This window comes from Bemisia tabaci, chromosome 3 (genome assembly GCF_918797505.1).
Source record: "Bemisia tabaci chromosome 3, PGI_BMITA_v3".
Taxonomy (NCBI): Eukaryota; Metazoa; Arthropoda; class Insecta; order Hemiptera; family Aleyrodidae; genus Bemisia; species Bemisia tabaci.
Window position 1 is genome coordinate 34,565,241 of NC_092795.1, and position 12,896 is coordinate 34,578,136.

At 40.3% G+C, this 12,896-nt stretch overlaps 1 protein-coding gene across 4 annotated transcripts in view; it reads left to right on the forward strand.

The window, feature by feature from the left end:
* Mmp1 (Matrix metalloproteinase 1) overlaps nt 1-12,896 on the forward strand; it is a 95,952-nt gene that overhangs the window by 67,984 nt on the left and 15,072 nt on the right. For all 4 annotated transcript variants that reach the window (XR_002009816.2, XM_019056170.2, XM_019056173.2 and 1 more), the window contains exons 4-10: nt 3,927-4,078; nt 6,416-6,569; nt 7,539-7,687; nt 9,214-9,403; nt 11,031-11,184; nt 11,778-11,902; nt 12,596-12,777. Coding sequence is in view for 3 of the 4 variants with exons in the window: in XM_019056170.2 (XP_018911715.1) it covers nt 3,927-4,078; nt 6,416-6,569; nt 7,539-7,687; nt 9,214-9,403; nt 11,031-11,184; nt 11,778-11,902; nt 12,596-12,777 (1,106 nt within the window). In the remaining variant the exon portion in view is untranslated. The remainder of the gene's footprint in view (nt 1-3,926; nt 4,079-6,415; nt 6,570-7,538; nt 7,688-9,213; nt 9,404-11,030; nt 11,185-11,777; nt 11,903-12,595; nt 12,778-12,896) is intronic.

The following is a 12,896-nucleotide window of genomic DNA, read 5'->3' on the forward strand; positions in this document are numbered from 1 at the left end:
TGGGTCAAGAAGTTCGAATAGGAGATCAGATGTTTACTCCTACAAAAAATTAAGCCTCCGAATCGAAAATGGCTGCCGACATTGTTGCCAGTTAGAGGCGCAGACTGGTGAATGACCGATATTAAGGGATTTGCCGAAGGAGGGGTTTCGATAAGGGCCGTTGTTGGGCCCATACCCTGAAATTCTCCGATTCTACGATTGTTTGCTCATTTAAAGTCTAAAGTTTGCGGAATGTATCATGATTTGGTCATTTTCGGTCCATCTAGGGGTCTAATACTGGCCTAAACATGAGACTAAAGGCCGATTTTGGCGAAAAATGCGGTTTTTTTTACATTCGGCGTGACACTATTTCATAACGATCCCATCATCGGAGGAGATTATTGTCCTTCAAGTACGTTCATTAAGGATGTAAGATAGTCACTTTAGCCAATTTTCGTTGATGGCAAACCTTGCGCTCGGAGTTAAAACGATCTTCTTAGAATTTTCTTGTTTTTCATCATTATTTAAAATGGCATAAAAAGGGCGACTCATCTTAAACCAGAAATATATTCCTTGGTGGAAAATGTACGCAGCTGGTCATAACTTTCCTCCAAGAAATTAATGGATTAAAGCCTCCCCCCCCCCCAAAAAAAAAACCTGTGTTGCCATATTTTATTGCTTAACATCACAGAAAACCGCGTAATTATTTCAGTATTTGAGGCTGTTCTTCGTAGAGTACATTCAGCAAAGCTCAAAACCCTTGATTCTTCATACGTTACGATCACATGATTAGTGATCATATAAATGCACGTATCCATCATTATTTTTTTTAATACATGTATGTATCTATGGAGACTCCCATCGTGGGGCGGCATTCCCACATATCATCGGTAAAAATTGAGAAAAATGCAACATTGAAACATGATTAGTGATTATATAAATACAATGGAGATGTTGCATGTGTGAGGAATTTGCAATTTGACTATTGATTTTATGTAAAAGTTCGCGAGAAACACGATGGTGCCAATGGCTATCTCTGAAATCAACTTCCAAGCTCAAAAAAAAGCTCATACATTGCAAGCAAATACATTGACAGGGCTACCACTTTATTTGGTGACTTCAAAACTGAAAACATACGGGTACCCTGCTAATGTATTTGCTCCCTATCTTTACATGGAGAGTTTGTCTTGATGTAGAAGCGGACTCTCAGGATAGCGTGGGATATCCCCTCCATTTTGGCCTCAGCTTGAGAGCCTTTTTTGAGCTTGGGAGTTGATTTAAGAGGAAACCAGTGGCACCATCGTGTTTCTCCCGAACTTTCACGTAAGAATCAACAGTCTAATCGCAAATTCCTCACACATGCAAAATCTCAATTATCCATCATTATTTTGTTTCTTACATGTGTGTATCTATAGACACTCCCATCGTGTCGCGGCATTTGCACATATCATCGGTAAAAATCGAGCAAAATCCGAGTTGGCCGAGGATTTCAGCCACTTTCTCTGAATATGCGCATTCTGAAATAAATATGTGAGACTCGAATTACAGTATTCAGAGATGCAAGTAGATTATATTTTGTGTTAGTGATAATTGCTTTAAAATTTTGGGCTTGTAGGTGGCCCATTATCTTACGAATTTTGTAGACGATATTTACGCACGAAGGTGCATCTTTGAATCATATTGACCGGGATCTGAGATCCGAAAAAAAGTAAGCCATGTGTCAGAATCACGAGTACTTAATGCTGATTTTTCACCACCCTGACAATCCCTGCCCCCGCCAATCTTATTGCCTGCGATCGATCAGAATTCTGCCTCCTAAAAATAATTTGAAACCCTGGTTTCCCTCACCCCTGCCCAGCCACCCCACCGCTTCCTCATCAGTTGCCTCTTCATCAGGTCCCCTGTCTCCTGCATAAAACCTCTTGTTTGGAGCTGCCATTTCATAATTTTGGAGAAATGACGTATGCATGTTAATCTAGCAAACGCTTAGTTTTTCTGGCTCAGACTTATGTCTGTGATGAGTGAGGCAGCAAATGAGAGATGCAATATGAGCTCAGCAGATGACGACTCTATTGCCCACTTTGCGCAGGTAATACCACCCGGATATGACTATGTTCTATGTCGTTTTGCCTTTTAACCAATATTACACTTTTTCTAGCAATGAATTTTTAGTTTTGGATAAGGCTAACATTCTCAGCGCGATGATAGCAGAACTCTCATTTTCGTTTCAATGTTGCATTTTTCTCAATTTTTACCGATGATATGTGGGAATGCCGCCCCACGATGGGAGTCTCCATAGATACATACATGTATTAAAAAAAATAATGATGGATACGTGCATTTATATGATCACTAATCATGTGATCGTAACGTATGAAGAATCAAGGGTTTTGAGCTTTGCTGAATGTACTCTACGAAGAACAGCCTCAAATACTGAAATAATTACGCGGTTTTCTGTGATGTTAAGCAATAAAATATGGCAACACAGGTTTTTTTTTTGGGGGGGGGGGGAGGCTTTAATCCATTAATTTCTTGGAGGAAAGTTATGACCAGCTGCGTACATTTTCCACCAAGGAATATATTTCTGGTTTAAGATGAGTCGCCCTTTTTATGCCATTTTAAATAATGATGAAAAACAAGAAAATTCTAAGAAGATCGTTTTAACTCCGAGCGCAAGGTTTGCCATCAACGAAAATTGGCTAAAGTGACTATCTTACATCCTTAATGAACGTACTTGAAGGACAATAATCTCCTCCGATGATGGGATCGTTATGAAATAGTGTCACGCCGAATGTAAAAAAAACCGCATTTTTCGCCAAAATCGGCCTTTAGTCTCATGTTTAGGCCAGTATTAGACCCCTAGATGGACCGAAAATGACCAAATCATGATACATTCCGCAAACTTTAGACTTTAAATGAGCAAACAATCGTAGAATCGGAGAATTTCAGGGTATGGGCCCAACAACGGCCCTTATCGAAACCCCTCCTTCGGCAAATCCCTTAATATCGGTCATTCACCAGTCTGCGCCTCTAACTGGCAACAATGTCGGCAGCCATTTTCGATTCGGAGGCTTAATTTTTTGTAGGAGTAAACATCTGATCTCCTATTCGAACTTCTTGACCCAAGAAACTTAATTTTGAACGTATTGTTTGTTATAGCTGCCCTGAACGGCAGTTTCATCCGCAAGACCGGTGGCCATTTTGGGCGCCATCTTTGATATTAGGGCTTCTTGAGAGCCGCAGCGGAAAATGGACCTCATTTTCGGACTCTACGACCCTGAAAACCTAATAATTGATACCTCACAATGCATGTAGACCCGAATAGGCAAATTAGTACCTGTAAGAGGTATTTTTGGACGCCATCTTGGATTTTGGCCTAAAAATGACCTTTGGGCTAACTTTTGACTGAAAATTCGGATTCTACGATCAAAAATACATAAGAATCGACACCCGACACGACGTATTTGCAAACTTTAAATTTTTTCACCCCAAAACCGCCATTTTGGCCGCCATCTTGAATTTGGGGGGGTTTGTATGAAATTTGAGATGGCCATCATCGATTTTCTTTTTCTAGACATCAAAACGAAGAGATTGATGTATCACACAATATGCCTTCACGAATCTGCACACGGGATTACGTATGCCCCCGCACTATAGAGGCCAAGCGAGAGAACTAAGCTAAATATATTTACATATAAGACACCTTCATTCATGATTTTATTTAAATTTTGAGAGTAGAACATCCGCTTGTGAGTCTTACATTCTAAAAACATAAAATTCTTACTTGTATACCTAACGTGGTGACTTCAGGCGATAGAAGCAAAACAATTTCATGAGTAAATTCTCTGCTTCAAAATCGATATTTTTACTATCTTTACTGCAGGTGAAGCTTCGACCTCGGAAATTGACGGATGAATGCATTTTAATTAAATTCTCTGATTTTGCAGGTAGCAGATGGCGAGTCAAGGATTTGACTTACAAGATCTCCAAGTACCCACGAAACCTAGGGAAATCAGAAACAGACGAGGAAGTTCGCAAAGCATTTTCAGTTTGGTCGGACGTCACGCCTTTAAGCTTCACGCAGAAAAAAGTTGGACAGGTAAGCGCGAAAACATTAACACTATACCTCATGTGGCGTAGCTAGGAATTCTTTGAGGGGGGGGGGGTCCGTGACGGTAAATTTACATTATTTTGTGTTCGTCCCTGATAAATATTTTATGTCTTCCCTCTAAAACCAAAAAAAAGGTACAACTATCGAGGCCAGTGGTCGAAACTCACCTTTGAGTTTCAGGCCATGTGGCGCATCAAGCTCGATTTTTAGGGGCCATTGAAGATTTTTAAGGGGCCAAATTCACTCATTGCTAGTACATCACGGCGCATCTAGTGAAAAGTTAGACGCAATATGTTTTAGTTACAGAACTAGTAGCTGTAAATTGGGAGAGATTTCGAAAAATCACCTGACAGAAAAATTGGGATTTTTTTTTTCTTTCGGAGAGTGGGGTAATTTTTCAGGGGCCAGATTGGCGCAGAGCCTTCATTTTTTAGGCGCATTTGGCGCGTTGGTGCCTGTGAGTTTCGAACACTGATCGAGGCTAAGAAAGACCCCTCCCTCCCCCTGTCTACGTCACTACTATACCTTAAAACCAAAATCTGCACCGCGTGTGCAATCACACCCACCCACCTCATATTTCCGAGCAAATCAATGAAGAAATGGGAGAGAAGAATATCACGAATCGGTAATTAAGAGTGTCGTCCTTAATATTCCCATACTTGCTCGTTAGTGTTCGTGTCTAGTGTACAAAGCGGCGTGGTGTGTAAATGGTTGCTATTTGTAGAAGCAATGCCGCCACTCGATAGTGGTAGTCTTCCTTGTTTTGTGAATTTGATAATGGCACGGCGCCATGCCTCCTCTTCCGCGCTTCTGTGATTCCTGAGAATTTCCCTTGAGACCGCGCCGTGCGCCGCGCTGCCTCCAGGTTGGCCCCCAACGCGAGTGCCCCCCCCCCCCCCCCCCCCTCTTTCAAGTGCCGCGCCGCTCAGCACTTTGCTAATCCTAATTAACAAGCCAACGCGTGCATCAATCATCATTCAAAGCTCACCCTTTTGATTTTGGGGGCCGCTCAAGTGTTCTATCACGCACGTCCCAAGTAGCTTATGTCATCAGAGAAAATCGCGATATTTTGAAATTAAGTTGCAATTTTTTTGCGATTTTTCGGCGGTAAAATCGTCAACATCCTAAGCGATTATCCTCGATCTTGTCGCAATTTTAGCTACTCCCAGGGGTGGGGCTGTGACTTTCCGGCAGATCCCTACCCTAAACTCGTTTTTTTCCGTGTGTTTTAACCGTTTGATTGGACCGCGTTAAACAGAAAGGAACCAAGCCACATCAGCTATTGCCAAATTTAATTGGCTAATTTAATTTTTTACATAAAACTTTGCGATTTTCGTGAATTTTCAGTAATTTTCTCCATAGTACAAAGCAAGTTCCTGAACATTTTCAAAGGGATCCGCACAAACGTTTTCTTCGTAAAAAATTAAATTGCCCAGTTAAAATTGGCAATAGCTGATGTGGCTTGGTTCCTCTCTGTTAAACGCGGTCCAATTGTGGTTCGCATTATTTTTTATTCTTTATTTCGAAATTCCTTTGGAAATTTGGACGAAATAAAAACTTCACTAAATTTTGCAGTTTCCTCATTGGTGCTTTTGTGCGGCAATGACGCGCACAGTGAGAAGAGTGTGTGAGTAGTTGGAATGCAACAGTGCCACGCCGGGGTCGTTGTGAGCATGGTTGAACAAAGTTGAAGCGTGTGGATTACCGGAAATAAGAAAATTATTGCTCATGACTCTAATAACTTGAATTTCGTATCCCTCTTCCCCTCCTACTTCATTTGCTACCTCCAATATTGTGCGCCTGACCTCCGCGTGCTTTCCGACTTATATCAGTCAAGTTTTGTATTAGTATGAAAGTATCATTTAAAACGCTGCCTACAATTTTATCCTAAATTCCCTTGATTGATTGATTGGTGTAATTTCTTCGCTCACTCAATTGATTTCAAACAAAAACTAAAAATAGCAAATTTCATCAACACGAACAAAGAATATACCAAATTGAATTAATGATGGAATATAGAGAATTCTCAGTCCCAGACACATAGTTCAGCATTTTCTACAGTTTTTATGGAATATTAAACGTTATAAAGAGGTATGATATAACACTCGCTGAAGGAGCCTGATGACTTAAAAGTAAATTACCAGAAGGAAATACAAAAAATGTACTGTATACACAGTAAACAAAAAGTAACCAAAATCTTGTGTTAAAATAGGAGTGAAACACGAAGTTACACAAGCTGTCGGTTGATTTTTTTTGTTAGTTTTCCCGGTGTCAAATTGACCATAACAAGTGATCCAAGCAAGGGTTTCATTCTTCTTTTCCTAGGTGCACATCGAGATTCGTTTCGAACGCGGAGAACACGGGGACGGCGATCCCTTCGACGGACCCGGGGGCACGCTCGCCCACGCCTTCTTCCCTGTCTACGGAGGTGACGCCCATTTCGACGACTCCGAAAAGTGGACCGTTAACTCCTACAGAGGTAAGCCGAACAACCAAGTAGCATATCCATGCCCAAGTCTAAAACATTCTATCTCCATTTCGCTGTTTCAAATTTTCTCATCATATTTCATTTTTTTGAAGAGAAACAAGTCAACTTCATAGCTTGAGACTTTCACAGAATACGCTGCTAATCTAGGAGAGGAATCGAGGAATTTTCTCAAGAGATTACGATGAATATTTTTCGAAAAAAAAATTAAAGTAAGGCAGGAAGTCTGCAATGTCGCAACCGTAGATACGTGGTTTTGCATTTCGGCCATCTACATGCTGCCATGAATTGCTATTACCCGGTACAACTACTGCTACTGATTGAATCGGAGCGTTGTCTATGTTGCCTATCTACTAATTGAAGGGGCTCCTCTTCTTATTTGTCGATAAGAGTGATGTACCTATGTTGCAATTTTTCTCTGCATTGCGATTTTTTAGCCTCTTTGCACATGGAACTCATTCTACCGGTTGTTTAAAATCGGAATTTATTGACTACATTGTGTAAAAAAATTTACAGTCTTTCAAAATGAGCTTTCCGTGTGATTTTACTAAAAATGGACAATTTAGCGTAGCCTCCCCCCCCCAAATTTTAGCGTACCCCAAAATCGTTTGACGTGCACAAGAAGACCATAGATATGGTGTTCTGTGCCAATTTTGGATGAAATCGAACAGATAGATTCTGAGATATCGCTGTAGACAGATTTGGGGGACGTCGGACGGACGGACACACATTTTTTCAAGTATGGTTATTTTGACTCCTGGGACCTTAAAACGTCTAGAAATGATGAAATTTCAACTTTTTTTTTCCTTGGAGGATGACAATACTTCCTCTCTACCCTAGGGGAGCGAGAAAGTAAAAATTGCAAGTCCTCGGTGAAATTTCTTAGATTTTTTCACGGAATTTTATTCAAACAGGAGATTTGCTTGGTATTCAGATAATGATGGTGAGTTTTCTGTATTGCAGGGACGAACTTATTCCAGGTGGCAGCTCATGAGTTCGGGCACTCGTTGGGTCTATCCCACTCGGACGTCCGCTCGGCCTTGATGGCCCCGTTCTACCGTGGCTATGAGCCCGCTTTCAACCTGGACAGCGACGATGTTGAAGCTATTCAGGTACGTCCGACCAAAAAATATCCTCCCAACCAAGCCGAAGGAGATCAGTAGGGCTTGTCCCGACGTCTGGATTTGTCCGGAAAATCCCTCGATTGGAAAATCTGAGTAACCAATATTAACTGAGTCCAGTAGGTCCTTGCCCTAGGACCGTGAGAGAGAACACACGTGAAACCATTAAGCTGCAGTCTGATTAGTCAATTACTTCCTTGTGTTTATGGAGTTCATGTCATTACATGTGTCACATCAAAAAATAAGGATTGAACTTTTTCACCAGTTGCAAAGACTGTAGAATTTCAAAAGAGGACACGGAATATTCTAAAGAGCACTGCCAGTCGGTTTTCACATATAAGAAGGCAATATGAACGAAACATCGGTACAGACATGTGTATGCTCATAGCTCATGATAATGCTCATGTTCAAGGCAATGCTCATGGGTACCTTTGGTCCGAGTTGTAGGCAAAATTACTGAGAAAAAGTTTTTTGGCGGTCTGGAAGGTAGGATTGTCAATATTTTCTCTCAAGAGGAAGTGGGAAAAAGCGATGAGAATGTTTATCCGCACCTTCGTATTATGCATAATCGCTAAGCTGTGTTGGGTGATGCACAGTGAGTGCATGACTTAATTGTTGACACTGATTAATTTAAATTCTCGGAAATACTTCCTCTATAGAAATATTGTTATCACCAAGCGTTTAGCGATAAAAAATATCACAGGCGATAATATTATCGAGAAAAAAACCTTGAAACTGTATTCCGTGGATGAGAAATCGGGTCTGCGTAGCGAGCTTAGAGCTCCTTCAATTCATTAGCACGCAACCACGCGGAATGCATTTCTAGGATAACCAAACTGTGGATTGTTATCTCCGTTAAAACTGTTACCATTTTTGTCAAATTATTTTATGGCAACATACCTAACCAAACACTTAAGACTTTAATTAATCATCGGTTGTTACCCACGCATTAATGAAGGTTTTGCCGTTGTCTCACATGAAGTGATCTTAAAATTAATGCTAATGGAGAATTTGCACGCTTTTTTATTGCTTCACCGAAAGTGCTTAAAGAGCTGCTTTCACAGGAATTTTCATAATTTCTCTCTGATATGGGAAATACTATAAAAATCGATGTAAAAGTAAACAAATGCACCGCCTTGTGACGTCATCTGGCGGCATTTCCCATGTAAACACATGTATTTTAGCAAATTAGATCATTTCGTCATATATTCTCCAATCATTGTTCAATTCATGAACCAAGGGTATCCTCGTGTTCAGTTCACTCAGTAGTTTCCACTTAAACACGAAATTCATCAGATTTCAGACACCTGCAAATACTCTCTTGTGAGGATGTTTGATGTGTTTTTGTGCCAGTAAAGAATAGGGAAATTTTAAAATATCCATATCATCAAACGTTCACTTTTCTCGCTAAAACACACCATCGATATCTCCTATTTTAGCCTCTTTGTTATAATATTTCCGATCCGGCACATATGATTGAAGTTGAGTATTGCATGTTGCGTATTTGTATATTGCAGGCGCTATATGGATCACGGGATGACTCGGAAGCTCATGGATCAGAAGATGACAACACAAGTGCCGGGAGTGGTAAGAAACCGAGTACAGAGGTGCCACCAACGGACGATGGTGAGGATGCCGAGCTTTGCACTGATGCCAGAATCGACACCATCTTCAACTCTGCCGAGGGTGTCACGTACGCCTTCAAAGGTAGGCAACATGCAACAAAACTTAGAGGAGCCTGCAGAAACTAGTTCAAAACTCTGTTTAGACCATTGATTGATGAATCGAAGATGAAAGAAATCGTAGTATAAAGTACCATGATAAATGATGCCGTGTTCTCCGAAGGACGAAAAATTACACTTTCGCGGGATATTTTAATGACTCCGGAAAACGGGTGTGAAATTGAAACGTTGCCTGACTTACGATCGAGATAATCAATATATTATTTTTCTAAAAATGTTACTGGATCTGTATACGTGTACTAGACTCATCAATTCTATCGATAGGTGACAGAAAGTCAGAAAGTGTCACCTTTCATGTCAGAAAAGTGACATTAAGGTATCTTACTATTTTTGACTGATCTAAGATGGTAGCATCAAAGTAGCCCTGGTAAAAATTGGCGATAAGAGCTGCGTTTTAAAATACCATAGGAATTCTTATAGCCGGCTAAAGAAGGCTACAGAAAATCATATATCTGGCTGTAGAATGCGGAGAAAATAGTACGGCCGGGCTATACGAAGCTATAAAAAATTATGCAGCCGGGCTATAGTTCCTATCGCCGGGCTTTACACTTTATCGCCTGGCTGTTGCTTTTTCGCCATCGATTATAAAAGGCTATAAGAAATTGTGTAGAAATTCGTGTGCTTTGAAAATCATTAAGTTTGATACGGAACCACCTTAATATTTACAAAACACACATTACATTTTCCTTCAATACGTATTTATTTTCATTAATTAAAATGAGAATAATCCATACAGGATGTGCAAACATTTCAGAATCATGAGATGAATAACGCTGACTCCGCCAGATTAAATATTAGAGCCTAAATAACACAAAGCGAAGCGGCGACGCACTGGCGCCTACAAACCTAACAGGGATACTTCACGCATTGCGCAACGCGTGAAGTATCCCTTTTAGGTTTGTAGGCGCCAATGCGCGTTTCGCGCTGGCTGCCCGCCTGCCCGCCGCAACTATTTCACACCAGAGGTATTGCACAGTAGCCTACGAACTGAAGGCGCTCTAATATATTAGAAACGGCAGGCATCCATCAAAAGTATGGAGCTTTCCTCGCAAAATAAATCAAGATACTACGGCCCAAAAAGAGAGCGGTAGTCCAAAAACTCACTAAATCCTATAGCATCCGTAATTAGTAACGTTTAGCATACACTTTATCGCCTGGCTGTTGCTTAGTCGCCATCGGCTATAAAAGGCTGTAAGAAATTGTGTAGCCGGCTATAGAAGCTATTAGAAATCTTACAGCCGGCTGTAGGTCTATGATATTTTGGAACACAGATTCTACTGCCAATTTTTACCAGGGAGGATTTTGTGACTTGTACAACGAGCCCATCATAATTTCAATAATAAACCGTAACAATAACGATCGAAATTAAATAATTTTCATGTGACTTATTCTCGTTGGAAGACTTATGTACAATTTTTGTCAGTGATTAGATGATACCCTTTCCAATTTGCATTGATATTATCGTACAGGTTCGTGCGTTTCTTTTCGTTTGTATGGAAATAGAATTATTTAAAATAAGCGCAACGCGCGATTGAAGGCCAAACATTAAGAATATTGAACAAACAATAAAACATGGTTTATTTGATCTTTAGGTCAACACTACTGGAAATTAACAGAAGAAAGCATTGCACCAGGCTACCCCAAACTCATTTCCAAGAGTTGGATTGGACTCCCGGGTAACATTGACGCTGCGTTCACATACAAAAACGGCAAAACTTACTTCTTCAAAGGCAGCCAGTACTGGAGGTAAAATTCTCTTTGAATCTCATTCCAATGAAAATAATTTCCTTTTCCTCCGATGAATTCATCCCAGAAAGAAACCCAAGAGCTGCCAAGTAAATGGTAAACTGTACTCAGGTAGTATAATAATTGCTTATAATTAAAAAGCTTGAATGAATGTAACAAATGTGAAACTAACTTTTTAATGTCACTAAAATGACCCGTAAACAAATGAACCAAGCACATCACTATGCCAAAGTTAATCGGTAATTAAATGTGTTACATGAACAGTTGTACGTATATTCTGCAAATTTCAAAATTTTCTCATATACGAAGCAATTCTAATATTTCAAAGGATCCGCACAAACGTTTCTCGTAAAATTAACTGCCCAGTTAAATGCAATACTGATGCCGCTTCCCTCCTATGAAAACGAACAAAAAACCCCAAAAATTGAATACCAGTAGATCTAATTATCTGCACTTGAAATCTTTTGATTTTTCTTCTTGTCCTGATTGAACATTAAAATAAAGACGTTATTTTGCATTTTCCTATATGTATTTAAACACTTAATTGTCAAATGTCAAACTATTATTAAGGCTAATCTTCTGTACGAATGTAGGTATACAGGCAAAACAATGGACGGCGACTATCCGAAGTACATATCAGAAGGATTTACAGGCATTCCAGACAATTTAGACGCTGCCATTGTGTGGAGTGGGAACGGAAAAATATATTTCTTCAAGGGTATGTAACGTTCAAATATTTATGCGCATGCACTGTGACTTACTTACACCTGTAAGTAGCGGGGATACTGCTATTATTGGCTACAATCTTAATGTGGTATTGGAAATAAACCATGATATGTATAATTACTTAAGGCGATGTTGATACCACTATTCGTGCTTAAAGGCTAGCTACATTGCATACACATCAGAACGAAGGCGCTCTGGCCTGGCCCCTCCAAGCCTTAAAGGTATTCGTACGTGATATGCACCCTTTCTTGTGCGAGGTCCCAGGAGTTCTACCTTGAAACAGGTCTTGTTTACTTGCATCATATCGAGTTTAAGTAATTTTCTTACCTATTTAATTGAGTTCCTACCGCATTGGAAACAAAGTATCGTGCGAATCGACCAATTGATACCCCTTCGAGACAACGGGCAAAATACTGTCAGCGCTGTTAAGCTCCGACGATTTATTGACTTCTTCTCATTGAAGCACTGAGGCTCAATAGCTGGTATGCCTACCTGAGCTCTTGGAATTTTTTTTTTTGGGTGGGGGGGGGGGGATCTTCAAAAGTAATAATAAGAGAACTCCTAAAAACGTTATATTAAAGGGCTTCCCTCAAACACCCTAAAAAGCCGTACTAATGGTTTTTCAAGCAAAATTTCCAACGAATATACAGTATACACTTACCTTGAGTTTTCAATGTTATTGCAGGTTCTAAGTTCTGGCGGTTTGACCCCACGATGAAGCCCCCTGTAAAGAGCACCTACCCGAAACCGCTAAGCAACTGGGAGGGCATCCCTGACAACCTGGACGCCGCCCTACACTACACCAATGGTTACACATACTTCTTCAAAAATGGCATGTACTGGAGGTTTAACGACCGAACGTTCGCTGTAAGTAAATTCATTCACTTTCAAAACCATTGATTGTCAATCGTAACTCATCGTCAGTTCAGAGCGAACTGTTCTCGTTTTCATAATAATATTCACACCTGATGGTGGTAAATCACGTA